The following is a 27286-nucleotide window of genomic DNA, read 5'->3' as shown; positions in this document are numbered from 1 at the left end:
TCTACAAACTGAAACAGTGTTGTTCATTTATTTCATCTTACATGTTTTAGTAAATTGAGTTCAGTTAAAGCACTTTTCTGAACCTGAATGGCCTTTTCACTGGCCATTCACAAAGGTCTACAGTGGTGCGAGATCATGTCTTGTCATAACTGGGGTTTCTTGGCAACTTCTCCAAGTCACTCTTTTAAAGCAAGGCACATCATCTAAATGCAGTTCAGAACAATCACTTTTTTTTTTCTGCAAAAAAATGCACAAATACAGGAAATTAGAAATTTTAACAAGCATTTTGAATAGGTCTGTAGATTCTGTCACAACCACAGAGTCGCAGTAATTCTTTCCAAGCAAAAGGTTTTATTGATCCACAACGATCAGAACCGTAACATTCTGTGACATCACTGAACACAACAGCAATGTTTGATATTTTCATCACTGTGAAAATGAACAACGAAACCTGTGAAAACAAATATGTCTTAACAGACACAAGTAATGGCACAAAGACTTTTTCTCTCTATCCCCAACTGACGCAACAAATGTGGTGGCTCACAATGGAGGAATGTTTATTTTAAAGGCACTTTCTGCCTCATACACTTTGCCAACACACATATTTTAACGTAAAGCATGTAAAGTAAATGTCACCTGTAAAGCAGCCGAGTGTCTTGGCAGATTACAGCTTTGCTGTTGTTCTGGTTTATTCCTTTTTAATGTGTACAGTACAGAAATAACAGCAAATCAATAAATAAGTCAACAAAAAGCATTCTTTAGCTCAATGTCTGCTGACAACATTAAATAATATGGCTAATATCCAGTATGTTATTTATTCAGATAAAACAGGCAGAGTGGGTATGTTTCCAGCTCTTTTCACCTAAAACATATGTGTTACCACATCAACACCGTTTGAGACTCCTGCTACCCCCTCATAAAAAAAATTAAATAAAAAATTAAAAAATCACTCCCTTCAGGTTATTTCACTGTCTCATGACTTTCCAGCTACAATTATCCAGACATTGACTGTACATCACTGGACTGGCATCAGTGGGAACACAGGTTAATAATCCGATTGCTTATTCGTCACTGTTTACCTCACACCGTATCCTTCAAACAGGACTGAAAGATTGCTTTGGCAAGAAAAACAGAAAATTATTACTTATGCTCAACTCTGAATATAACATGAAAAAAGTCTTGAAGCATGTTGTGTAGAAGCATGTTGTCAGTGAATGAGCTTTTCCTTGAATGAGCTAAGGAGCTGCATTCCTATTTATACATTCATCAGACCTAGGCGATGTTTAGCTGCTGTGTTTGCTGATATATTTTAATTCATCCCACTAAAGTCAGTTTTAGCTCTAATCCCTACCACACAGTAAAAAGCACACAGGCTGTACGTTATGACAGTGTCCATAGAGGATTTAAACTGACTCAGTATCTTTGATGGACACAGCGCCATTGATCTGTTTGCATATAAGTGCCAGGCGGCTGGCACAGGCAGCAGTGTGGATGGGTGTTAAATGAGTCTTGATATCCCTGTGAAATGTTTATATTAATTCAGCAAAGTCATCTGCAAATTTTAGGATTATTCCCTCACTCAGACTTACACACCCTTCATCAGTGGCCTCAAAGTTCTCATAGAGTTAGAGCAACAATAAACTTCTCAACTGGAAAGGTCACACGAAAAAGTTTACGTTGTACAACTATCATGTTTGGTGCAGCTGTACATCACAGGTATTATGGTTCTTCAGGTTGAAACAGATGGCTATGTGTCAATCCACCACCACGCACATTCGTTAAGACAGTCTCAACATGCCCCATGTATTGTATTTCATCAGAGAATGAATCATAATATTTGATGTCACACAAATAAAACTGTGTGATTGGATGACAGTCTATGAGTCAAATTTCTCTTTCGTTCTCCTGCGTTTAGTGGCCACAAATGATTAGGAGCTTGCCAACACTTCCCTGTTTTGTGAGTGCACTTCATGAATGGCCACAGACGGGTGCTTCAATGGGTCTGGGGCAGGAGTAAAAATATTGGAGAGTTTGCCTGGCCCATTGTTGCACCTGTGGTTTTCTGAGTGGGGCAGGGGACTTGTCATATTGCCACGGTGATAAAATATCCATCAGAGTACACTTTGACCAGCACCTCTTCACATGTCAGAGACCTCAGACTCTTCGGGTTCTGGGTCCTTCAAGGCATCATTTGTCACAGTAACCAAGTTGGCATTTGAACGCGTGTCCATGGCAGAGTGCATTATGGGTAGCCACACGTCATCCATGTTTGGCATCACAAATATTTTCTATGGGCGGAAAAACAGAGTAACAAGCAAAGTCGTCTTAATTACAACAATAAAAGAAGAGCACACTGAAATATGCCTATTCAAAAGCTATTTTGAGTTGAGTGGTGGGAATGGAGAAAACTACTGATTTATATGATTTTGTAACTAAAAATATATAAGACAGTGACATGAGGTTATCTCTGTAAAGAAGAACTGCAGACGATAGACATGAAATACATCATACCCCCTGCCCTATTATGGCTGGAAACCATGTGATGGCTGAGCCAGATATATAAACTCACACACAACTGACAACTGTATTTTACTGGTTGGGGTGAGGTACATAATAATAACCCCCAGAGGAGTGAGGCAGGGACAAATGTAGATGTGTGGTAGATCTGACAAAGACACTTTGCTGCAGTACTTTGCAGGTGTGCCTCAGGGTAGTTATCTAGCAGCAGGCATATCATTACTTTGGCTATATGTGAGGGGAGGGAAAGCCACAGGCACACTGCTTTGAAGTGCATGGAGGTGGGCTGCCATAAATGAATCCCACAGTCCTCTTTTATAACCTAAATTCTAACCCTAAAACATCTGGAAGGAGACTGTCTTTGACCTCGAGTAAACTTTCAGCCTCTTTGTCAGGTCATGAGATATAACAATATCTACAAACTATACAGACAATGTAAATAAATTGTTTTAAGGCGAAACATTAGCAAGCACAATTTCCTATTTTTTTCACAGTGTACCTGGAACTCCTGGTCCAGTTTCTTCTCAATCCAGTCAGTCACGTGAACTAGAGTGACCTCCCTTTCACCCAGTTTAGGCCGTGCTTTCAGCTCCAGGTGAGGCGGACTCCGGAAACCATACCTGACAGCCAGGAGGAAACATTCATGGCAAAAGTTATAATCTGATGCGAGCTAAACAGCAGTTCTGGGAGCCAAGCCCAGACAGGCTCCATGAAAACAGGCAACTGGGTGTTTTGCTGCTTTTCCTGAATTTAATACATTTTACTATTTTTCAACAGCAGAGTCTGAACCCTTATCACAAGCTATGACTTCAGTGTGTACATGAGTGCCACACAGCCCTTTATGCAACAGTTTGGACACCTCTGCTGTAGATGGTTTGATAATTAAGCTTGTGTGGTAGCACACAGAATGTACTTAATGTTCCACATCTTTAATGAAAATACATACCTTTGTGCCATCATTTTCTTCATTGTTAAGTATATTCGGTTCAGTGGTGATTAAACATTTTAATTCTTTCATTGCATGTATGTCTGAATTTGTCCAGCAGAGGGTGCAGTCTTATGTTCTCAACCCAGGATTCCCATAAATACACTGACTACATCCTACAGTGTTCAAAGTATTCTTCCCTGGAAGTGAACGTACCATATCCTGTCTGTGGGTGGAGGTGGGATGTTGACAGCGAGTGTCCCGCGGCACTCTTGCACCTCCACGGTGAGCAGCAGGGGTGTGTTGGACACCTCCTCCATCTTCTTCTTAATGAACTCCGTCTCTGTGGCTTTCTGGAAGTACTTCGACTTGGCTATCTTGTCCACAAAGCGCATGATCTTGCTGGGCCTGTGGCCTCCCACATAGCTATGTGTGCAGAAGATAGAAACGGAGGAGGAGGGAAAGCAAGGACTGAGTCAGGTTCATAATTTATTCATAGCAGCATCTCTTGCTACTCTGCACCCACAGTGGAGGGGAGTGACCGGGTGTTACAGTAAATCAGCTGAAAGCTAGCTTTCAAAGTGTGGGACTGAGTGGGTTGCTAGGCAGGTGGGTGGACTGAAAGGGCAGAACATTCTGCTTCAACACATCAGTGCGAATTTGCTTGTGCCCATTTTCAATTCAGATACATTCTGATGATGTTGTAAAGAGGGATTTGCTCACCCCTCTCCTCCAGGCAGAATAGGTTTGTCACTGAGGAGTTCTGGAGGATCCTCCTCATCCGATGAGCCAGCACTAGACGACTCCTCATCGCTGTCTGCCAGACAGTATGTCCGTGGCCTAGCCCTGTCACACACAAACATAAACACACACTCATTGTTACAAAGTCAGGCCCTAATGGCTTTGCACAGAACCATTAACAATCAAAACTAATTCCTATTAAATGTATCCCTGCTGATATTTTAAAAATGATATGCAGAATATTGATCTCCAGTACGGACACACACAAAAACTCTAATCCAGAACAAAATGCATTGTTTCAGTGACAGGCATCTGTGGGCAACTATTCCCAAACTCACCAGTCATTGGACAAATCCACAGTGGTAAGCGTCCAGAGAGAGGATTAGTATATAAGAGAAGGGAGGAATAGTCAACAGAAAAAGGATAGGAATTGTGAAAAAACAGATGTGACATCTACTATGGCTGTAAATGCAAATCTACCCAATTAGCTTAGAACTGTTATGTTTAGCCAGAAAATACTAATCCTTCAAATATCTTATTTTGGCCCCATCACTGAAAATGTACGGTAGTATAAGACAATAACCAAAACAAACACAGAAGGATAAGGACAAGCTGTGAATGATCACTTTCAAAAATCAGACTCAGGAATTACCAAATGTAACTGAAAGTCTCACCATTCTTTCCCGTGCTCTCCGAGCCCCTCGCCCTCCTTCCCGAGCCGGGCCAAGTTCATCTTGGTCTCTAGTGTCATGAGGAAGGAGCCTGTGTAGGAGACCTCCAGATCAAACCACAGACCTGGACAGAAAAAGAGAGAGATGACACAGACTCTAACAATACCACAGTAGCACCAAAAATGACAAACTCTGAATGCTATTTCTGTGAATAAACAAGGATCTCCTGCCATGCATGAACTGTTGTGAGGTCCCCTGCAGAGCTGCCAGAAAGAGGACCTATCCTCTAGCAAACAGTGAAAAGGTCAGCTCTAGGGCAGTGGTGCCTCCTTGTAAATGTACAGCATTTATATAGCGCTTCTCTAGTCTTGTCAACCACTCAAAGTGCGTTACACTACAAGTCATATTTTGAAATGAAGTGACTTTACAGAACCTGCTTGGCCATCTTGGTTCTATGGATGGCAGTGTCAGCTGACTGGCTCAAATATAATAGTAGCTTTAGTGGCTCATGGAGCACAGTATAAACACTGTAAATCAAATCATTTCCTACAGATATGAAGAAGTGAAGAAGGACTCCATCATTCCAAAGAAACATGAATATTTGACATTAAGCACATGCATCCTGTTTGTTTCATGCAGGTTTACAGTGCTGCACTTCCAGAGATGTTATTCCCTCAGGACTAATTATATGCAGGGATCAACTGATGGTGCTGTGTGAGTATATATTTGCGGGTGTCTAGGTTCAGATCTGAACACATTAATGAGCATTGCAGACTCAGCCATGAAATGTGGCTGGAAGGAGAATGACTCATGACTGGCTCCTACAACTGAATGGCAACGGGTATAACCTTGTCAACGCTCCTCCATCCTTCAACGCAAGATCAAAGTAGACTAAATAATCTTTAGACACATTCTGAGTATTTACAAAAAGGACAGAAAAGTACATAAATGGAAACCTGGTCATCACGTCCATTGTAATTTAGGAAACTAACAGCAAGCTTGAAACAAATACCACATCTCCGATATCCTGCCCCCTTCTTTTCCCCTTCCTAAGCTTCTCCTCTCTCATTTTCTCCCCAAACCAGCCACGTTGGTGGGAATTAATATGCTCCACATCTGTGTATTGTCTCTGAGGCTCATGGCAGGCGGCAGGCTGGGTGAGTCAGTTTCTCAGTAATGGATGAGGGAGACCCAATACGTGAAGTTTAATTACTGTGACTTAATAGAGCGAGGCACGCAGAGGAGCTATACTCCAGAGGAGAGAGGTGCACAGGGTTGGAGGAGGACACGTCTGATTCCAGAGAGGAGAGCAAAGCAAAAGGAAGATGGAGATATAGTAGGAAAGGGAGAGGAAGGAAATCGATAGATTGAGGTGCAAAGAAAAGTATAAGAAAAGCAAGAGGGAGAACTTATAAATGGCCCAGGTTATAATGAATGACGGAGGAGAGAGGAGGAAAAGGGAAAAGACAAAACAATAATGAATTTCTATTGTAACACAGCACTCAGAACCCTCTGAAAAGCATGACACGCCTAGTGTAGTTTCTCTTCCTACCTTGGTGGTCCACAGAGGGTTTGGAGGCATGAAGGATCTTAGGGATGGAAAAGCCCATGTCTAGCTCTGTCAAAGTCAGCTCATTCATAACATATGGCAGCTGAAACACAGAACAGTTTTAAAAACACTGTAACACGAGGACTATTTTTCTCATTCATTAGTTATAATCTAGATGTATATTTGTGCAAACAAGCACCAGTACCCACCCTGATTTTACTGAGCTTCATTTGGATCTTTTTGGAGACTACATTGGCCCAGTACTTCTCTCCCAGGAAGTCCCAGAATATCCTTCCCAGAAAAGCATTAACCCAGGCCTCGGGCTCCTCGGTCTCTTCTGAACTCTGGCGTAACTGAGGGAGACACATACAGGTGTGTAACGCAGTTTAACTTTTCTTGACATAAAACTAAGCTGACAGGTTTAGGCCATGGCAGATGACCATGTTTTCCGGTTAGCCTGGTAGCCTTTCGTGCATCTCTCAGTTTCATACCTTTTTGGTAGTTTTGGGGCTGCTGTCAGGACTGTTCCCAGGGCTACCAGTGGCAGTCGGGCTTCTTGGTGGTCCCTGGGGGTTGACATATTTGGCCATGTAGACGTTATAGTCCAACAGCATCTTCTGCTTCATCCCTCCAGCAGAGCCACAGGAGAGAGCAGAGGAGGTCTCTCTGTGACGAGACTGTGAGAGCTCCTCCTGGCTTCCCCGGCTGCTGCTCCTGCTGTCAGCCTCCAGGCCTCCACCAGATTGGGTGCTGCTACTGCGGCTGTGGGAGGGCAGGAAGGCTTAAAGTGGAGGTGGAAAGGGGGGCAGTGGGGGCAGGATGAGAAGAGTAAGGGGAAGTTACTGTGATACAATTACGCATCAACGTTTCAGTGACTCCAACTGATGTGTCATATTTCACATACATAAAGCATGGTCAACACTTTATGTAGCCCTGTATGGTTAGGATCTATTTTGTATTCTGTGTGAAGAATACTGTGAATCAGTATTCTTCACACAGGATGACACACTGTATCCTCTCTGTGACTCACATTAGCAATGAAATAGTAATTTTCAACATAATTGCTATGTATATCCACAAAACAGCTTGGTGCTTAAATCATCTTTCCAGTAATCCTGTTCACCCTGCGCTGCCTTTATCACTGGACCCACACAGTGCTAGTGTTTCCCTTTGAATTGGGCCTTATCCTTGCAGGCTTATATCCCACAGTGGAGACCAATACTATAATATGCTGCTTGTCTGTGCATGTAATCCTGCTGACCCATTCACACTCATCTGTTCACTCAGTTGAGGGGATTGGCAGTCCCTAAGCTGGGGCTTATGCACAGATCTGATGGCTGTGCAGTTACGTACTCAAGAGAATGGGTATTCTGACAGTGGAGAGAGTGTCTGTAGAATTACAGAATGCCTGTGGAAAGGGTGAGCAAAACAATTACACCCATATAGTGCACATGGTTGTTTGCATCTTGCTGTATGATACCGTAAGTAACAGTCAGAAACTCACCACTCTTGCAGATGCCAGGCAGACTGCCGCTTCTCCCCTCTGACTTCATTCGGGATGCTAGAAGAAATCTCCGGAACCACTCTTCCTTTTCCCGACCCGTCCTCCCAAACAGGTAGATTGTCAGATCCCCTCCTCCAGAAGTTGGTCTTTTGGGTTCCTCTGCTGGTGCTGATCCTTCAGCTTTCTCACTTTTGTCTGTTCTTTCTAGCTTCTCACCCAGCCCAGTTAATTTGTCCTCCCCAGGCTCAGGCCTCTCTCCCTGGGCCTTGGACATGAAGTCTTCTTGCTTGGCCAGCTCAATGCAAATAGGGTACTTTTTATTCCAAACTCTCTTCCTGGCCAAGCTCTGGGGCATCAGGTAGATCTATAGGGGCATAAGTTCATACAATCAAAATCATATATGTTAATGTAAGGGTTTTGTTGTTTTTATGTGAGTACAATGCTGATATTTAAATGAGAAATAACACGTGATGTGAGTCTAACACTCACACTTTGTAGAGCACACTGAAATTCATTTTGAGTCAATGCAGCACATTTGCTCCAGGGTGTGAAATAGCAGCAACCGAGGACTTAAAACTTTCTGAAAATAAAAACCAAAAGAACCAATGCGGGCAAGTGCATATGACTCGCCTATTATGTGTTTATATTTATTTAACCCAGGGCTCCATTTGCCTTTGATCAACAATGTGAGAATATGTCCTTTGTTTTTCTCATGATGAAAGTAGCTACCATCTTCCATTGTTCAGTGTTGTACTGTGTTGTACTATGTTGTAACAGTACACGCAATCTTGTTTACATATTTCATTCAAGCATAAATTCTTGCTCCAGCCTGACACATCTCTGACAAGGACATGAGCTTTTCTAAAATATTAGCATTGCATGGATGATGTGTTAGCTGGGGGTTGTTGTCATGAGGTGTTATGGGGTGGGAGAGGTATTGGATCTCAGAATGGTTAAAACAATCAGACCCTGACTGTAAGCAGGAAAATGCCCATTCAGGGACACCTAATGTGTAAGAAAAAAAAAATCCAGCTTCTATAAATGCAGGTAACATTCTCTGCACGTAAAACATCCACCATAATGGTGGTAAAATGGCACTTTAGGGATCCATTCAGTTCCAGTGGGAAGAGAGCAGGGTAGTTTCATGATGAGGACAACCATAACAACCCTTTTGCTTCATGATACACTGACATGAGAAATGTCCTCTTACTGTCCTGCCTTCAGATATGCAAAAAAACGTTGAGTCAGCGCACTGATACATGAAACACACAGCTGTGTGTACGGGGTCAGTGCCCTGTGATATTCACTCTATGTTTACACACAGTATGTGACTCTGAAAATAAGTAGCTTTGTCACAGAACATGACTTATTAGCAAGCATGCACTCAGGCAAAGGCAAATATGAGGGGACGTGTGCTTGATGTTGCTATCTGTTAAGCTTATCATCAAGCACACAAACACACCGGGGAGCCAGCAGAAACACACACACACTTAACATATTAACATTCCCCTCATCTATTCCACTGACTCACACACAGAGTCGTATTTCACAAGCAAAACAACATTTCAGCATCTCTATTTCATTTTTCATGACAACCAAACACACAAAACCAACGCACCTTGCTGTCGGTCAGGTCATAGATCTTCTGGCTGATGTAGGTGACGTCTGGTTTAGGCTCGTTGTGTGCAGCCCGACGGGAGATGTTCCGGTTGGGCTTGGACAGACGCAAGACAGAACCTTCCAGACGGACGTAAACAGAGTGGGTCAGGGTGGCGTGGTACATCTCTGGGTCGTAGCTGTGGATCTCATTCATCCAGCCCTAAGAGATTATGGGATGGAGGTGTAAAAGACAGCATATTCACACATCAGGCTCTCTGTCAAACACCAAGAGGGTGTTACAGATACCAGTACCAAAATCTTATGTTGTGTATGGTAAGTAACTACTGGTAAACAGAACTGATGAAGCCTCCGGAAAGAGTGGTGACACCTTTAAGACAAACAGGAAGTCCTTTTACAATGCAGGACTACGGCATTTTTGCCTGCACCCTGCTGCCACTAAACATGACACCTTGTAGTATTTCCTAGAATCTCAATGTTAAATCACATATCATTAATTTAAAAACCAAATTCTCTCATACAGAACAACAAGAGATAAAGTGGTGCAGTGAGTCTGACAACCTGACTCTTTGTGGATCCTCAAAGGAGGAAGAGCATGAAGAGAAGGATAAAGAGGAAAGTTTGTCAGCACTTCTGTCACCCTGTACTTATGTGCTCAGGGGCCTGTCGTCCATATAATGCGTATATCATGTTCTGTACAACTGCAGAGCTCCTCTTTTGGAACAGCTGTGCCCTCTAGCCATAAGGCTCTCCTGTGCAACAGCTTGGTACCCACAAAGTCACATATACACACACAACTACACATGCTTACATAATTCCCTCAAACTGCTAAACATTTCTCTCTTGGAATAGTTTCTACAGCACGGAGTGAGGTTAACTGAGAACAGGGGGCAAATGTAGTTGTGCTGTGGCTGTAGCCATCACAGGAGAAAAAGTGAAATAGAACCACAATATGTTGCTGCTGGCCCTCATGAGGCTGTGTAGAGTTTAATTCTCATCCAAACTCGTACCTTATCAGTCCCAAAGGATGCTCCGTGAGCAGAACCAATTCAATTGAAACAACAGAGGAAATGAAATGAAAAGCTCTGTGGTGGACAACAACTGCAATTTAGCTCATCTCAGTTAGTTAATAAACATATATATTCAGAAATTTTGCACTCTGGCATCTTCACTTAGAATGGTTTATCTAAGGCACGGTAAATGCAGTGCAATATCCACATATCATGGCCATGCAATGAACTACATGTGGTTAAATCTAATGTTATGTTGACTTTAGGCTATGTAAAACAAGGTCTTTCTTGTACATTTGCTTTAAAATCTGTGACTTTCCAGTAACCACCAAGAACGTGTAAATCTGCTCAAATCATGCATCTTAAATATGCACGATAATTCTGCAGTAAGTAAGACCTTTATGGTGGTCCTGGAGCAAGTGAAGCAAAATCATCTGCCCAAGGTTTTTGAGAACAAGATCCAAAAGTCTACAATAGGTTGAGAAAACAAGGTTGAATTTTAAAGCCACAGAGCAACAGTTTCAGACTTTACCATCCATGCTATGCTTTGTCTCACCTTGAATATTCCTGGTTCTTTTATATCCAATTGGGCCACATTCCAGTGGCTTATCCTTCCTCTCCCCTTTCTCATGCCTGATGAGGAGCGTCGAGGAGAGGACAGCCAAAGGACCAGCAAGGCCAACATGAACCCAGCTGCTATCCCATGCACCACTGCACATACACAAGGTGGCACCGGAAGGACTAAGTACCAGTACACCAACTGCGTTAAGAAGATGAGGCCAGTCACAGGCACAGTCTCCACCTCCTCCTCCGCTTTCTCGTCTTCCTCCATATCAACTTCACTACACAAACCAGTGCTACCAGTATGGGGCTGCCGGGACCCGGGACGATCCCCATCTGGTGTCTCTGTATCAGTACATAACTCAAAGTCTTCACTGTACAGTTCACAGAAGTCCTCATCTTCCTGTCGAGCTACCAGGGCTGACATAGAGCAGCGGCCCAGAGTAAGAGAAGGAGACTTGTGGAGATTGGATGAGGAGGCCTGGGCTGGAGCTGGTGGCAGTGATGGGAAGGAGAAAAAAACTGAGTCTGGGCCCTTGCCCGTGGGTGTTTCTTCCTCTTCTTCCCCTTCTACCCCTTCCTCCTCCTTGATGCTGTAGTTATTGTTACCTTCTGCATGTCCATTTACCGCTGTAACTCCACTGAGCTCTGACGCACTGGAGGACAGCGATTTGGCGCGATGACTGGCACTTCCACCAGCTCCCACACCAGACTCATCCCCCATGATCTTACTGAAAAGCTGCATGGGGTCTGACATCACCTCTGACAGCCGCCGCTTGGTGTCTTCTATCTTGGCTTCCACCTCTTGCACTTTGAAGAAAGACCTACCATCTGGGGACATGATGGGGGAAGAAGGGGCTGTTTTGGAGTCTCCACCTGCTTGAGAGACAGTGACAGGGCTGGAGGATAATCGAGGCTGGGAGAACTGCTTGAACAGCTGCATGTTGCGGGGTGGGGGCCGATGGGATGGCTGTATTTGCTGCTGCTGATGAAGATAGTGGTGAAGAGGCCCTTCCTGATGTTCGGCCTTTGAAGTGTCCGTGGATAGAGACTTAACAAAAGATTTCATTAAGTGTCTGTGGCGTGCATGAGATGGTGCCACTGTGGTGGGTGCAGGTGTGGATTCTCGAGATTCAACATCATTGGACAAAGACCTGACCAGGCTGAGAAAAGGCTTGGAGGACGACAGCGCAGCAGACTTACAAGGGGAGGAGGAGGAGCTGGAGCTTGTACATGGAGGATTAGCTGTGGGTCGATCAGAGGGCCAAGAGGAACTGGCAGGTGGGCTGGAGCTCAGGTGGGAGTGTGTGGAGGTGGGGATAATAGTCATGGCTGCAGAAGGTGTGTGTGAATGAGGATCTGAGGATTGAACAGACAGGGTGGTGGATGAAACAGGGAGCACAGCAGCTCCAGAGAAGGCCTCCACTCCTGTGGATTCAAACAGCAGCTCCTCTTTTGCTTCCAAGCCTGTGGCAATAGACTGGTCGTCAGCCCCTGAAGCTTCTAGACCTTGGAGTCCCCCTGCACCATCCATCCCAGATTTAGCTCCAACAGGTACCCCGTAAAGCTCTTCTTCCTCATCATCTTCCTCCTTCCCCAGAGCAGAGAAGTGGATGGTGATGGTGTCACGAGAGAGGGAGCGCTGCACCTGCAGCTTGGGTCCAGGGGAGTGACGAGGGGGAGGAGTGTCAGCATGCTGGTCACTTCCCCTGCTGCTGCTGCCCTGACTGCTCATCACCACCCTGCACAGGGCTCACAGCCTGGAAGAGACAGACAGAGACAGAGACAGAGACAAAATTCACTGTTAATAACAACAAAAACAATGACACATTGGTGCGAAACATCCATGAAAGGAAGGAGGTTGAGAAACTACCAAATCTGCAAATCAGCAGTGTTACTAGATACGTACATACATAAAACAGAAAACACTCTCACAGCTTTCTCTTCATCCTAATGTGAGAGGACTGGACAGGTATGTCCATGCTCCCCGATCCATTAGCCCTCATTACGCATGGCTGTAGCTGACAGACTGAGTCACACTCAGGCCTGGCCTCTCTCTGTCTTACTCGCACCCTATTCACTCATTCACTCTCACTATGGCAACATGATTAATGGGTTACCTCAGAACACACAAGGCTTGAAGAGAAGGGACATGAACATTTCAACTGTTATCTCCATCCTCCACAGGGGGCAGGACTGCAGCTGACTAACTGCTGTGAAGCGGTGCACGAGAAAGGTTGACATTGTGATGGAAAATAATCCTTAATGGTTGGAAAATTCTCAATTTGTATTAAACCTGCTTTAACTGATTTTTTTGACCACTTGGGGGCTGAGAATACAACACCGACGTATTATCACCTTATAAAGTTGATATGGCCAACCTTTATTTATGTATGCAGCAGATACTGAGCAACAACAGCATTCATTTGGAGTCATGTTTCTGGCGATGTGGCAAATACAAGTCAAGTATTCACTTTCATTTTACCTTTATATTGGCATTCACCAACTCCTGAGGGAAGTATCTGGCTCTTAAGATGCTAAAAGCTCCACTGTATTCGCCAGATAATAACTAATGTTTTTTGTCTGCCATTTGGAGAAGAGTAGGTAGCGTACCATCGGTTTATCAGAGGAGCTTTTTTGTTGAGTGCTGCTGGTGGAAACAGCAGTAATGAGAGCAGTGAGACTGAATCAGTCAGTAAAGTTGTAGGCCGTTGACCCACTGTTAACATAAAAGTATTGATTGATGCATTTCATTTCATTTGCTGTGCGTGTCATTTAGTCTTTAATTTTTGTCTTTTTACCAGGCTGCGACTGTCAAGTGTTGTGTTATTTCTGTGCTCTATGGGATCCTAAAAACATAAACATAAACAGGAAGATAACAAACCTTCCTTCCCCCATCCAAGCATTACAATACGCAAGAGATAATCACACAACAAAGTAGCTGTTCAGCCTCAGTAATCACAGGAACAAGGCGTCTATTGTATAGTCTCTACATAGCAGAACCAAAGTCATTCATCATGCAGTGATTTCACTGAACGAGGCCTCATGTTGTTATGGAGTTATTGTTCCTGTTTATTCTTCCACATCGCATAGAGTTCATCATCCTTGGTTACCATTATCCAACAGACAGAGCGCACACACACGCATACAAACATGCCATTCACATACACAGTCTCCTTGGCTTTTTCAGGCTTTCAGCTGGTTGATAAAAATGGCCTGTAATGGAAGAAGGAGGGACAGAGGGAAACAACAAAAGCAGTTAGGCCGTGTGATTGTCTGCATTTCGGAGAAAGCCTCAGCGCCCCTTGGGGCTCTCTGGTTGGCACTGCATCTCCAGAGATTGTATTTGCTGGGATGGAATAACAGAGCGTTTGACTTTCCCAGGCAGCCATTCACTTGCCTGTGCTAAAATGGGTTTTGTATGTGTCGTTTTGAGTATAATTGTGTGTCGGTGTGCAAGTGTGTGATGCTTCTGCCATGGCTGTGCTAGGGGCAGAGCAGATCCAATAAAAACAAGAAAAAAGAGCAATAGGGAAAAGAGCAACAAAAAGAAGACAGACGAGGAGCCACGGGGGGGGTCTGTAGAGGCTGCAGAAGACCTTTCAGAGACCAGCTTTTGAAGTTGAATTCACTTAAAGACAGCAGAATAGCAAGGATAGAGAGAGAACGGGGAGGATGACACAGATAAAAGAAAGTGACATAGAGAAGAGAGGAGGGAGGAGACAAATGAGTGGGGAGATGGAGCCATGGAGATGAAAGTGGTTGTTGTTGTTGTTGTCATCAAAGCCTGAAGGACAGATTAAAACATTGTGGAGGTCGAGAGGTGAAGCAATTGAGAGAGGTGGTTCCAAGTTTTCCCTAAGTCAGGTTTTAGCAGGGAGCAGCCAAAAGACAAGACACAGCATCACACACCATATCAATGCAAAACCATATTATGGATGATTGAATCGTATATTCTAAAACACAAATACACAGAAGTGCAAAGATGCAGTGATTCAGAGCTGCAACAATTTGCTGTTTAATCAATTTGCCAATTGAAAGAAAATTAATTGGAAACATGTTTTAGAACAGATAAATTGTTTCAGTCATTTTCAAGCAAAAATATTGTCAAATATGAGAATTTGCACATTTTTTTTATCATGTATGACAATAAGAAAATATGTGTGGGTGCTGGGCCGCTAGTCGCACAAAACAAGAAACTGAAACATCATTTTGGGCTTTGGTAAACAACTTTTTGACACTTCAAAAATCAATCGATTAACCACTGCACAAGTTGATTAAAGTGCAACCTGCACATTGTTTGCTGACACGGCAATAGTTATAGTTATTTGCTCTCACTAATGAACCACTGCCATTAAGAGCCTTGTGTTTGTTTTAATCACTTCTAAATGAGGAGAGAGATGTAGAGAGGACAGAAGAGGAGAGGTGAGGAGAAGAGAGGAGAGGAGAGGGGAGGAGAGCAGAGGAGAGGAGAGGAGAGGAGAGCAGAGGAGAGGAGTCTGGCATTGAGACAACACTCATCCAATTAATCAACGCAAGCAGGGCCACTCTAATCAGCTAAAGCCAGCACCAAGGGAGAGGAGAGAGGAGAGGAGGGTTGTTGAAGGCAGCAGGGTAAAAGAGTGATATATGAGGGTGAACAGACAGAAGAGAAAGGGAACAGGGAGCAAAGTAATAAGAAAATAAAGAAAATATACATAGAAATGCTGTGCAGTGAGATACCTTTACATAAAAAATGTTTTAGTAGTATTAGATATCTAACACTGAATAAATTTCTTCATCCACAATTTAAATTCCCTTCCTATGTTCCCATCCCAACATCCTGCATCAGCTCGAAACACACTGGCACCGATAAAATTTACTTGTCTCCTCGCAACTGGACACTAAAGGAAAAAAAACATAAGATGGAGTGATGAAGAGAAGGAGGTACAGAGTGGGCCCTGAAGGAGAGATGGAGATGTATTTATGGTCAACGGTTTGTGCCACCTTCAGCATATTGTGCCTCTCGTGTCCCAGACGGATGAGCGAACCACCAATTTGCTCAAAATTTTAAGAGCCAAGAAACAGCCCCAGCTGTGCATCAAAAAAGAAAACTTTTTTTTTTTAAATGTCCTGCTTTTTTCTTTCCTGCTAAAACCGCAGCTGATATACTGGGCCTGACAGATGCTGCAGCAGATTCCATATGTGCCTACTTTTCAGTCTCTCAGTCTTTTTTTTTTTTTTTTTGTCAGGCTCACCTGGTCTGACTCTTCTCTCTCTACATTTGATAGATGGATAGATACGTCTGGACTGTCACACACCCTGACAAATATCAGGCCCTGAGGAGGCATGTTGACTGAGAGGGGTGAGTGTGTATGTGTGTTCCTTCATGCCCTGTGAGGACCCACTGTCCTTATACAAGAGTTTTAATCTGCCTACCAGCATTTCTTAAATACAAAAACCAAAAGAGAAATCAAAGTGTTGAATTACAATTTCCTGTTTTATAGATGGGACTATTTCTTGATGAGACCTGTTGCCAGGAAACCTGTAGAGACTCCAGAAGATCCTGGTCCAAGCCAACAAAAAGCTGGGGACATGACCATGAAATGAGTTGTGAGATTTAGAGGTGCTGGTAGGCTGATTTTATCTGTTTGCTAGTCTTTGTCCCGCCTTTGTGCTAAGCTAAATTAGCTAGGGCCTTGTTGTGGCTTTATATTTAATGGACAGATATGAAAGTGTTAACAGTTGTTCTCATCTAAGCGAATAAGAGTATTTTCCAAATGTTGGACATTTCCTTTTACTAAATCAAATGGTCCCTGTATACTGACAATAAACTTGAAAGGAAAAAAGGCTTGTTCATATTTAGAATTTGGCTGCCATAACAGTTTAACGAGCAAGTCGTTTTTCCTTTTCTTTCCTGCTAAAAGTCTCAGAGTCTTTTTTCGTACCATTTAACTCTCCAAATAAGTTTTGCTCACCTGAATCTTGACAGCCTTGGTGGCATCAACGCAATGCTCTTACTTTAGTCTTCCCAAACGAATCAGAATCACAGGCCTTTTTCACAGCACACATTTTCACTTGTCATAACAGGAAAAACACAGGTGTTACTAATCATAGTAATGATGGCAATGCAGCAATGCAAATGGTTTTACTGGCTACACCTGTTTGACAGCTGAAACTGTCTGCTGTGCCTGGTCTAGTGCGTCCTCCCACCCCTCCACATGCATTTTGTATTTTACAGTGCATGAATATAACATGAAAAGCCCAGGAAATACGGTTGTGTCCAGCAGGTCATGCTATATTCCTGCATAAGAAGTTGTATCTATTGATTATGAATAAATTGTAACATCAGTTTGTGAGACTTTGCTGAGTACTGCTTAAACACAACGACAGGTAGACCTCACTGAATCAATAAAGATGGAAATTTAAATAGAGGGTACAACAGAGTCGAGCCTAACAATATGCTGCCAGAGCAGTATGGAATAACAGCTCATATGCCATGAGAGAGGAAGGTGAAAGGAGTAAGAGCCAGCAAAGAAATGGAGGAATGGCAGGAAAATAAATATAAAATATAAAATAAAAATAAATAATCAAAAACAAAACAAAACAAAACACAACTAATTTGTGATTGTGCTCCCATGAATGATCCCATTAATTCTTCTTTCTTGTCCAAACCTGGTACCTACATTATCCAAGGTCAAAGGTTAAAGTAGGATTATGTGCATCATGATATATTTTGTGGGTATTTCTGTTGGATTTGTGCTTGCTGCATTTGTTCAATTGTAAACTTCACCATTCTGTCAACTTCAGGCCACTTTCTTCTGTGCCAGAATCAGTCAGTGTTGTTGTAGCTCCACGGCTGCACCCGATTAAAATCCCAAACTACTTAATACTTCTCTTTCAATAACAGTGTGCTTATGTGACTGGATGCGTCAGCAGGTGCCAAGGACAGCCCTGACGTGACCTCTGCTGAAAGATGTTAAGTTTGTGTGCCAAATTTCCACAGAGGGAAGATCAAATAGAAAAGTAAAACGGGGGAAAACGAAATGAAGGCTGACGTCAGGAGCATTGTGAGCGGGTGACAGCGTGAAAAATGGGGCAGGAGGAAAGCGGAGAGCAAGTCAAGTAAGAAGCAAGTGAGCGAGGCATTCGAAGGGGAGGGTGACAGTGTGAAGACAGATCGGGTGAGACAGAGAGATCGGAGATGAACACAGGATGCACAGAGAGAGAGGGAGGCTGACGGAGCAGTCGATTGTCACTAACAGCCCCGAGACACACACGCATAGAATTTTGTGTTTTCTCACTAACAAGTGCACACACACATACACATGTATACACACAAGAAATGAGCTCTGTGGTCACATGATGCATGCAGCTGCCTGGATGGGTAGGATGCAAACACAAACTGAGACAGAGGGAGGGAGACTGATGGAGCCAGGTAATGAGAAGAGAGCACCTTAAGGATGTAGATGGAGAAAAATAGAAAAAGACATAAAGATGGAGGAGGTTTTCAAGCACACTACAGGTCACAGCCTGTCACATAACAGCTGAGAACATGTATTAAACACACCACAAGCCTTTTTTGTTTCCATCCTACACTGTTCTCTCCAGGGAACACAGGTCCCAGTCATCACCAGCACCCTTGTTACACATTTACACATATAGGTAGATATACTGTACAGTTATATAAAGGAATTCAGTGAGAGATGAGAGTGACTGAATGGAAATAAAATGACGGGAAACTACGATTTTCACTGGTTCTTTTGCCTAATGTAGCTTAACGTATACGAAGAGAGGACGGATTCATCGTCCCCCACATCATCACTACAAGGCATCATGACAGATGAACTACACCTTTTTTTCCCTTATCACAGCAGGCAAGGAAACTCTGACCTAACTCCCACAATAAGGAAGCAACACGAGCAGCAGTTCTTAAAATAGCTCCAGTGGGGCAGGGGCTTTCGAAGTGTTAGTCCCCTAACACCCGGCTGGCCACTTAAAGAATTTCCTGGAGGACAGACGGATGGAGGAATAAAGGGATGTGTGTGGGCAAAATAAAGGAAACAGAAAGGACAGAGCCTCAAGGGAGATGACTGGCTTTCAAGGAAAAGACGAAAAGGTGACGTAAGCTCAAACTTGTGAGCGTGACTGCTCTTCCCACAGCGGTAACACAAGCCAGTGTCAGTTATTTTCTCAATCATTTAGTCTATTAAATGTCATAAAATTGTGAAAAATGAGACCCCAATGTAGTTTCAAATTACTTGTTTAGACCAACAGCACAAAATCCAAATATATTCAATTTCCTATCAAAGATGACAGAGTAAACCAGCAAATATTTATATTTAAGAGGCTGTAAAACACTTGAGCCAGTAAATATGGGCATTTTTGCCTTAAAAAACAACTTTACTGGTTTACCGCTGATTTAAATAGTTGCCAATGAAGTATTTCAAAGTTAATAAACTGATCAATTGCTTCAGCTCTAGCCAGTATCATTTTTCATCAAGTTTACTGTAAAATATAATGTACATGTGCAATCGTTCCTCCAGATTTTGTTAAAAATTCCTGTCAAAACAGCTTTTAAATCACATTACTCAAAAACCTTGTTGTAGCACATGTTTTTAATGTTAGAGGAATCGACATTAAAAAATAGGATCTTTACTTTTGAGAAATGAATATTAAAATGCAAAAAAACACTCAAAGGCAAAGATTTGTATCTTCTTACAGCAAGTCTTGCAGACTGTTTTGATATAGCTCTTCCAGGAGGGAACCTCCATCATATTGACAGTGAACAACACTGACTGCCTGACACTCAGTATTAATGTGTGATGCGTCAATATGCCTCTCAGTCCAATATATTTGCGTAACAGCAACACAGATGCACCCAGACCTCCAAATGCACACATGCTCACACCAACTGTACACAGAGCTCAACACAATCCAGCCCGAGGACAGTGTGACGAGCTCCGGCAGCATCAGCGGAAACACTGAGGAGCGGTTTGATGGTGAGTATCACTGTTCTGAATCATGCAGCCCTCTCTTAGACAAAAGGAGGAGAGAGAATAAAACAACAATAAAACAACAGCCAGGGAGATAAAGCGCACTCACTCAGCTGTGCTGGATCAAACCGGTTTTCTTCACCTCTCTCTCTCTAACCCAGAATCCACCGTCAACACGTCAAACATCAAACCTCACCGTGCAGATGATCGGGTGGTTGCCATGCCAACAGTAAAGCTTTCATCTTGTTCTGCACTTATTTCTGCATCCTTTTGTTTGGCAGGGCAGCTCCTCTTCACCATAAAACCTTGGTCTCCTAGGAGTGTGTGAAGTGATTGTTAATACAACATCTTCAGCAAAGGGTTTTCAGTGTGTGTCTGTGTGTGTGTAGGATGTGTGGGGGCTATGCCAAAGCACAAGAAAAGAAGAGAATGAAGAGATCTCAGAAAGAGAGAGAGACAGTGTTTACGCATCATTTAGCTAAATAGGGGAACACCTTCTTAAAGATGAAAGACCACCTGATCAATTAATAACCTTTAATTATGGTAGTCGACATCAATACACTTTCTCCTGCCAACTTCAGCTGTTGACGCTGATCCTCTCTTCTCTGTCCCAGAGATAAAATGTTCTCCTTCTCATCATTACAAGCTGATGATTTGCTCAAGTAGCGCCATATGGATTTAACACTTCACTTCAATAAATAGAGGATTTGCATCACATATCGATGTCTGCTGCCGCCTAACCCGATTTGACAGTTTAGAGATCAAAAGGTGGATGAATTCGCAGTCCTGACTGAACACACACAAACACACAGGAATCCAAATACATTAAGCAATTTCTAATCTGTGTAAAAGCTGTTTGACAGCCCGCAAACAGCTGGAGGGTTTGGTGTTAGTCATAATCCACCCAATTACATGATGAATGGAGTGATGGAGGGAGGGAGACATGGAGGGGGGCAGAGACAGAGAAAGACAGGAAAACATCCATTGCGAGTGTTTTTACAGACAAAGATTAACATTAGAAATGTTATGCTTTTATCCTGTACGTCCACCACGAATAAGTGTCCAATTTTAGTTTTAGTGGTGTTGTTTTGCAGAACTGTGAGAACGCAGGGAATGTAGTGTGTCTAATTAGTAATCAAAAGCCATGAAGGAAAGACGGGGAGGTAATAACCGTGGATAATAAGAGGAGAGAAAAATAGAAGAATGTTAGACTTAATATATTAAATTAGTATTCATGGATTAGATGTCTGTGATGATTCTCAGTCATCCAGGTCTTAGTTATCCAAAAAGAGTTGAATCAAGGGCAACTGGACTTGGTTGCAGATTTTGGAAGACATTTCAGCTCTCATCCATTTACCCCAAGTGTTTCACGCTAGACTCCCAGAATCAGAACTGCCTGCAAGACCAACATCATTAGAAGATTCTAGGACACTGAAAGCAGCTCAAAATATCTGATCCACTTATTTCTTTCCCCCCATTTTTGACAGAGATGTGTCGCACAATGGAGGCGTCAGGCACAGAGACCGAGCAGAATTAGCATATTAGTTACACGAAATAACAAAGGGTGAATTTCTAAAAGGGGTTCTGCATGTGGAAACGTGTAATCTTCGCTATATTTAACTTTCTGTGTCTGTGATCACGTCGAGCACAGCAGTGGTGGAAAGTGAGAGTCTGAAATGCTTTCATGAACCGCCAGCAGCAAAAAAGCTCATTTTCTCCATCTTAAGTAGGACACCCATGAATCAGATATCACACAGTAGCATCTTAGGTGGTTTGAGATAAGGCCGTACAAGAAGAATCTCCCAAGTGATCCCCCTCTGATACAAGAAACTTATTTACTTTCCTATAAAACTGGCTCCAAAAATCTAAATGCGACAATATTGCATGTACTGTGCATGAATAGAAGTTAAATAAGTGGGTGCAGTGTGACCAGGAGGCCAGTTCAAGCTCAGTTAGTGAGACTTTTCATACCTCAACTGTCACATACTTTGTGTGTAGGTCCATAAGATAAGATGAATCATCCCAGCATGGATCATAACTGACTCTTCGGTAATAACAACAGGCTGATGGAGATACTGTATGACTCCAACCTTTTGTTGTTAAATGATAAGATATTTCAGGTTTTGGCAACACAGACAACACTTAGTGTTATCAGTAGGGTCAATTCATTGTTAGGTTGAGTCTTTACAATGGATTTATTGACAAAAATTAACATTCAGACAATAACCAGACTTTTCCTTGTAGGTGAGAGAGGAGTGGCAGTGTTTAGTGAAGTGAATCCACCTCATACACACAACAGGCTTGTATGCTGAGTGCAGCGTGTACATACCAAGTGTGTATTCTGAGTGTTAGTCAAACCTCTGTGTGTAATCTAGTTAACAGACTTCCTCCGTTCTCTCTAACCTTAACTTCCTGTTTGGCAAGATAGCTTCAACAAGAGGAAAGCACCACCCATTACCCTCTTTCTTTAGTGCAAGCACAAACAGGTGTATCTTCTGCAGAATGACTCCTTTTTCTGGCTGCAATGAATCACTACTTATAGGACAACTCAACTGTGGAGCTGAGTATGAGCTTTGTCAGTGCGCTTTTATTAAATTCATATCCTGGTGGGTCGCTGGTCAGTGTGTATTTGCACACAGACACACACTCACAAACACACACACACACAGCCATTGCAGTCAGAAGCCATTAGCTGTGACACTTGTGGCTGCTCGTCACAGTGACAAGAGCCGATGGCTGCTCCGCTGGCTTTTTCATTTAAACAGTGTGTGTTGTGTGGGAGAGGGTGCATATGTGCAGTATATGTGTGAATGCATCTGTGTGCGTGTGTGTCCTTCAATGTCAAAACAGTGTTGCATATCAGTTATCTTGCACACCAACCCACTGGAGAGGCTTCTGCAGCACTTAACCGCATTATCATGTCCAACTTTACTGTGGTTTTTTGCATGTTCTTCACCAGAACTCAGACACTCAGCTTTAGATAGCCAGAAATAAATCTTAAAATTACTTTCCACAAGATTTCGGAAATTGGTCACAGGGACTTGCTCCCATTTAGCCACAAAAGCGAGAAAGATCAATGATGCCCTGCTCTGTTGCTGCACAATTTGACCTGGTTCACAGTCCACCTTCCAGGCAATTCCAATGGTGCTGGAATGGGTTAAGTTCCCATCTTTACTCTTGCCACTCAGGTACATCCACACCAAACCACCAGTCTTTATGAACCTTGCCTTGTACATTGGGGTATTGTCATCCTGAAACAAGAGAGGGCATTAACCAAACTCCTGCCACAAAGCTGAAAATTTCCTTTAACTGTAACAAAGAATCCAAGCCATGAAAAACAAACCCAGACTACAGGTATATAAATATATGTGTCTATATGCTTTTAGTAATATTGTACTTCCAGACCAGTCAGAGCACTTAAAAGACAAGAAAACAACGCCTGCAGGGGGTTAATACTAAACAACTTGGCAGTTCCCACCATCTTATCATGTGATGATCTGGTTTCAACATTTGAACAAGGGAAACATTAGACTTATTTGCACCTTCAAGTCCTGTCTGTTAAAGAAAATTAGAAATTGAAACTGAATTTGCTGCAAGGCACTGGACAGTATTTACAAGCTAGTTTTGAAATTTACAAGGAGAAGTTGAGGGCTTACAGAGGTTAACTGAGCCATGAGAGCAAAGCTTTACTTCTCAGAGCTCTGGTTACTACAGCTGAATTGTTCCTGCTAGACTCAAACAGGAACAACACACTCTGTATATCCTTTTCTCTACATAGTCTCATTAATTCCGATTCATCTGTTCCTCCAGAATTCTTCTCTTAATTCAGAAATAAATTGTTTTATCTGGCACCATCCTGTATTGGCTCACACACTGCTTGAGTAGGAAGAATAATCCTGGTAAATACTATAAACAAGAGTGCAATGTCTGCTGAGCCACAGGGGTTACTTTTTTGGATTTCCTCTTGCACATAACTCTAAAAGGATTGCATTTTTTTAATCAAAATTATGCAAACTTATATAACCTACGTTTTGCTTTTGATACACTTTTAAACATTCTTCTTGCCTGATCCAAATATTTAAAACCATGAATGTACTACAACTTCTTTGCTCTTAACTAAAACAAAATAGAGGTGCTGCTGGTAGGTGAAAAGATACTGTAAACAGTATCTGTGAGCACTTCTCAGAAATGTTATTTCAAATCTGTAAACGCCAAACTGGTTCTGAGAGAGAAAGCAGTACAACAATACACAAATGCACATACAAACATGTACACGGTCGTGTCCTTGACCAGCACAGCATTGATCTATAAAGGTCAACACACCACAAACCATGAAGAGGGAACGATGAAAAGGGAACATTAGGGTCGATTGCTGACTCAGAGACAACTCGCCAGACGCCCTCAAGCTGAATGAATTTTAACTTCCTACAACTGTGAACTGCAGTTCAACCTGAAAGTTCACAGCCTGCAGTTAACACGCATGTAAACACAGGTGCATGGTATAAACATAGACGCCCACTTCAGGCTCACACAGAGACACCACTGTTTTTTTTTGGTCTTGGTTCATATTGTAATTTTTTTTGGCTTTTCTGTGGATCTCCAGTGTTACAGAATAAAGGCCTTGTGACAAAGAATGTGCCATCAAGCCCCTTTTTATCCACGAACAATACCTTATTCAGATGGTTCAGCTGCCACTGTTTGCTTTTACCCTCACAGCAATTTGTCTAATTAAGCTTAAGAAAGAGTATTCCCTTTGGACTCGCTGACACAAACCCCCTTCATCTACAAACACACAAAGCGTGGGACACAGATGCTGGGGGGGGGGGGGGGGGGGTAAAAAACAAGCAGCATGTGTACATGTGAAAATTCGTACAAACATACACCTTTGTATTGAGACAGAGCCATGTCCATGTGTACCAATGTTAAAGATGTGAATGAGGTCTGGGATTGAGTAAGAGAAGCCAACATGAAGGAGACACAATTAAGGAGAGGAAGGCGAAGTGCAGCCGTTCAAGGCCATGGATCAATTCCAGCAATACCCCCGCCCCACATACACACATGACGTCAAAGGAGGAGAGGAGAAGTCTTACCTTGAGATTTTAGAGGCATTCAATCTCCTCCTGCAACACAACCTGCACTGACACACAGAGCACAGCCATGGATCATGGTCCTAACATGTCTAGGAAAACCGAGACAGGCATAAATTTGTTTAATGGGAGGACAGAAAGTGACAGAGTTAAAATGTCTCACTGGCACTTGACACATCTTGTGCAGCTGTTATCTGTCAGCCTAAGATAAATGTCAGCTACTTTCAAAGCTCAGTAGCTTTCCTGGGGATTAAAAAGATGTTTGAAGTGGCAACGATCAGTTGATGACAGAAATCAGCCGATGTTTATTTTGATAATCAAATTAGGCATCATTCAGAGCAAAATACAAAACATGCTTTTCCTTGTCATGCAAGATAGTGAACTGAATATCTTATTATATTATATCATAATGAGCATTATTTGCTGTCTTCTGACATTTTATATAAAATTTAAGAAAATAATTTGTAGATTAATCAATAATGAAAATACATGATATAAATGTGAATTTGCATGTTTCAGTTAGTCCAGACATGAAAGGAAGGTTGAAAAGGAAGATCAGACTTTAGTGAGCCCTGGGTATGAAACATTACCATTGCCAAATAAGTTCTGTGGAATTCTTATCTAACCACTCTGTGACCATATTTTCATATTTAAGTTTATAAAAAGTCAGACTACAGCTCTGGTTCACATGAGGACACTGGGCAGAAGTGATCTGATAAGCAATGTCAGACAGGCCTACACTGAGATATCCCTGGAATAAAGAAAGGCTTTTGCATTAAATGACAAATGAAGTGACTTGTATGGCTGTAATGCCATGGCCTGCAACTAAAGGAAGAACCAAGAGAAGAGGAGAGAACTGAGTGGCCTATGTAGACCTGTACAGTTCACAGCAGGCTATGGGATAATGAGCCACAGTTGCTCCGCAGATGCATCAACCGCCCACCAAGACAGTGGCACTTCCTAGAATAAACCCATTTCACATGGCAGCTGTGAATTACCTAAAACATCGGTCCACTCTGCTGTAATAGACACTGTAAGACTTGTTATGAATCTCAAACAGCCAAAGAAATGTATCTCTGTAAGTAATAGGCAAGTATGCCTCCATGTACTGGGCTATACACTGAAGCAGCCTGACAGCTTTATTTAACGTGGGTGCTGTAAAAGGAAGGAAGCGTTTCTGCCGATGCTTTTCTTTTCTATTAACACGAGTAATAACCTAGTCCAACAACATTTAAAGCTACTGCTCTTATATCTCCATCCGCCCCTTTGTCCTCCGCACATCTTGGCTTTAGCTCTGCGCTGGTTTTATGTCTGAGTGAACCGGACTGTAGCACATCCACAGACCAAACAGCTGATACTGAAAGAAACCCCCCCACTCTCACATACACACACATACACAGACACCCCCACACGCTAAAAAGGTTAAACCAAACGCACCTTTAATCTTGTCGTAGTTATAGCATCTCCGTGTGCAGGCCAGTGGCTCACCCTACACCCAGGCTGTGAATCTGCGTAATGCGATGAGGATCCCTGCGTGGAGCGCTTTTATCTGCAGCCCGGAGCCTGCGGAGGGACGGAGCACGGCTGGCAGCCGAGCGCTGGCTGGCCTGTGCACCCCAGCGAGAGTCCAAGCAGACAGTGATCAAACCTGACTCCCCCCACCCCCCAACCCCATGGCAGGACTTTACGCCACAAATGCACGAGATCTGGGCGTGTATTGTTTTGGTGAATGGAAGATGGTTAGCGCCACACCCCCCTCTTCACCATTTTAACGGCATTTGCAGCCAAAGATGTGCATCCCATCGTCGGCAGTGTGGTGATTCATATTTTATTGTGTTGCAGCAGGAGAGTGTGAAATGCGTCATCGCGTTGCAGTCTGCCCATAAGACGCGGATTCCCCTCCACAAACAGCAGCTGACAACCCCGTCTCCCTCTAACAAGGGCTACAGCTGAGCAGCTACACAAATGATCAGCAGGTGAAAATACATAAAATCAGTGTTTATCGTTTTTTAGATATGTTTTAATTATAAACTGTAGACACAACCCTACCCCTGGATCAGATCCGCCGAGTGCCCAGTTTTTTTTTTCCGGTAGCCAGTACATCCAAATCCAAAATTTCTGCAGGTTTA

The 27286-nt window shown here is 42.9% G+C and overlaps 1 protein-coding gene across 6 annotated transcripts; it reads right to left on the bottom strand.

Moving 5' to 3' along the window:
* Positions 1–8: 8 nt before the first annotated feature.
* tex2 (testis expressed 2) lies at positions 9–26839 on the bottom strand. 6 transcript variants are annotated; one of them, XM_041061704.1, is made up of 13 exons: positions 26595–26839; positions 25161–25249; positions 11091–12855; positions 9526–9726; positions 7908–8271; positions 6895–7184; positions 6613–6756; positions 6407–6506; positions 4858–4978; positions 4166–4288; positions 3659–3868; positions 3017–3137; positions 9–2288 (listed from the first exon to the last, which is right to left on the bottom strand). In XM_041061704.1, exons 3-13 carry the CDS (start codon positions 12828–12830, stop codon positions 2139–2141), a joined length of 3564 nt encoding a protein of 1187 aa, XP_040917638.1. In that variant the 5' UTR covers positions 12831–12855; positions 25161–25249; positions 26595–26839; the 3' UTR covers positions 9–2138. The 6 variants fall into 6 exon arrangements, with proteins under 6 accessions (XP_040917638.1, XP_040917643.1, XP_040917639.1 ...); XM_041061709.1 differs by having other exon boundaries at positions 4166–4282; XM_041061705.1 differs by having other exon boundaries at positions 25161–25202.
* Between the last annotated feature and the right edge of the window lie 447 nt (positions 26840–27286).

Source organism: Toxotes jaculatrix, chromosome 18 (genome assembly GCF_017976425.1).
Source record: "Toxotes jaculatrix isolate fToxJac2 chromosome 18, fToxJac2.pri, whole genome shotgun sequence".
NCBI lineage: Eukaryota > Metazoa > Chordata > Actinopteri > Toxotidae > Toxotes > Toxotes jaculatrix.
This window is presented reverse-complemented; position numbering and strand designations above follow the sequence as displayed.

Bases quoted from the DNA above. Each gene is read 5' to 3' on its own strand.
- tex2 (XM_041061704.1), bottom strand. From the start codon at position 12,830: ATGAGCAGTCAGGGCAGCAGCAGCAGGGGAAGTGACCAGCATGCTGAC. The intron at 8,272-9,525 runs GTGCGTTGGTTT...ATGCCCCTATAG, and splicing joins ATGACCTGACCGACAGCAAG to ATCTACCTGATGCCCCAGAG. The intron at 6,507-6,612 runs GTGGGTACTGGT...TCTGTGTTTCAG, and splicing joins TGAAGCTCAGTAAAATCAGG to CTGCCATATGTTATGAATGA.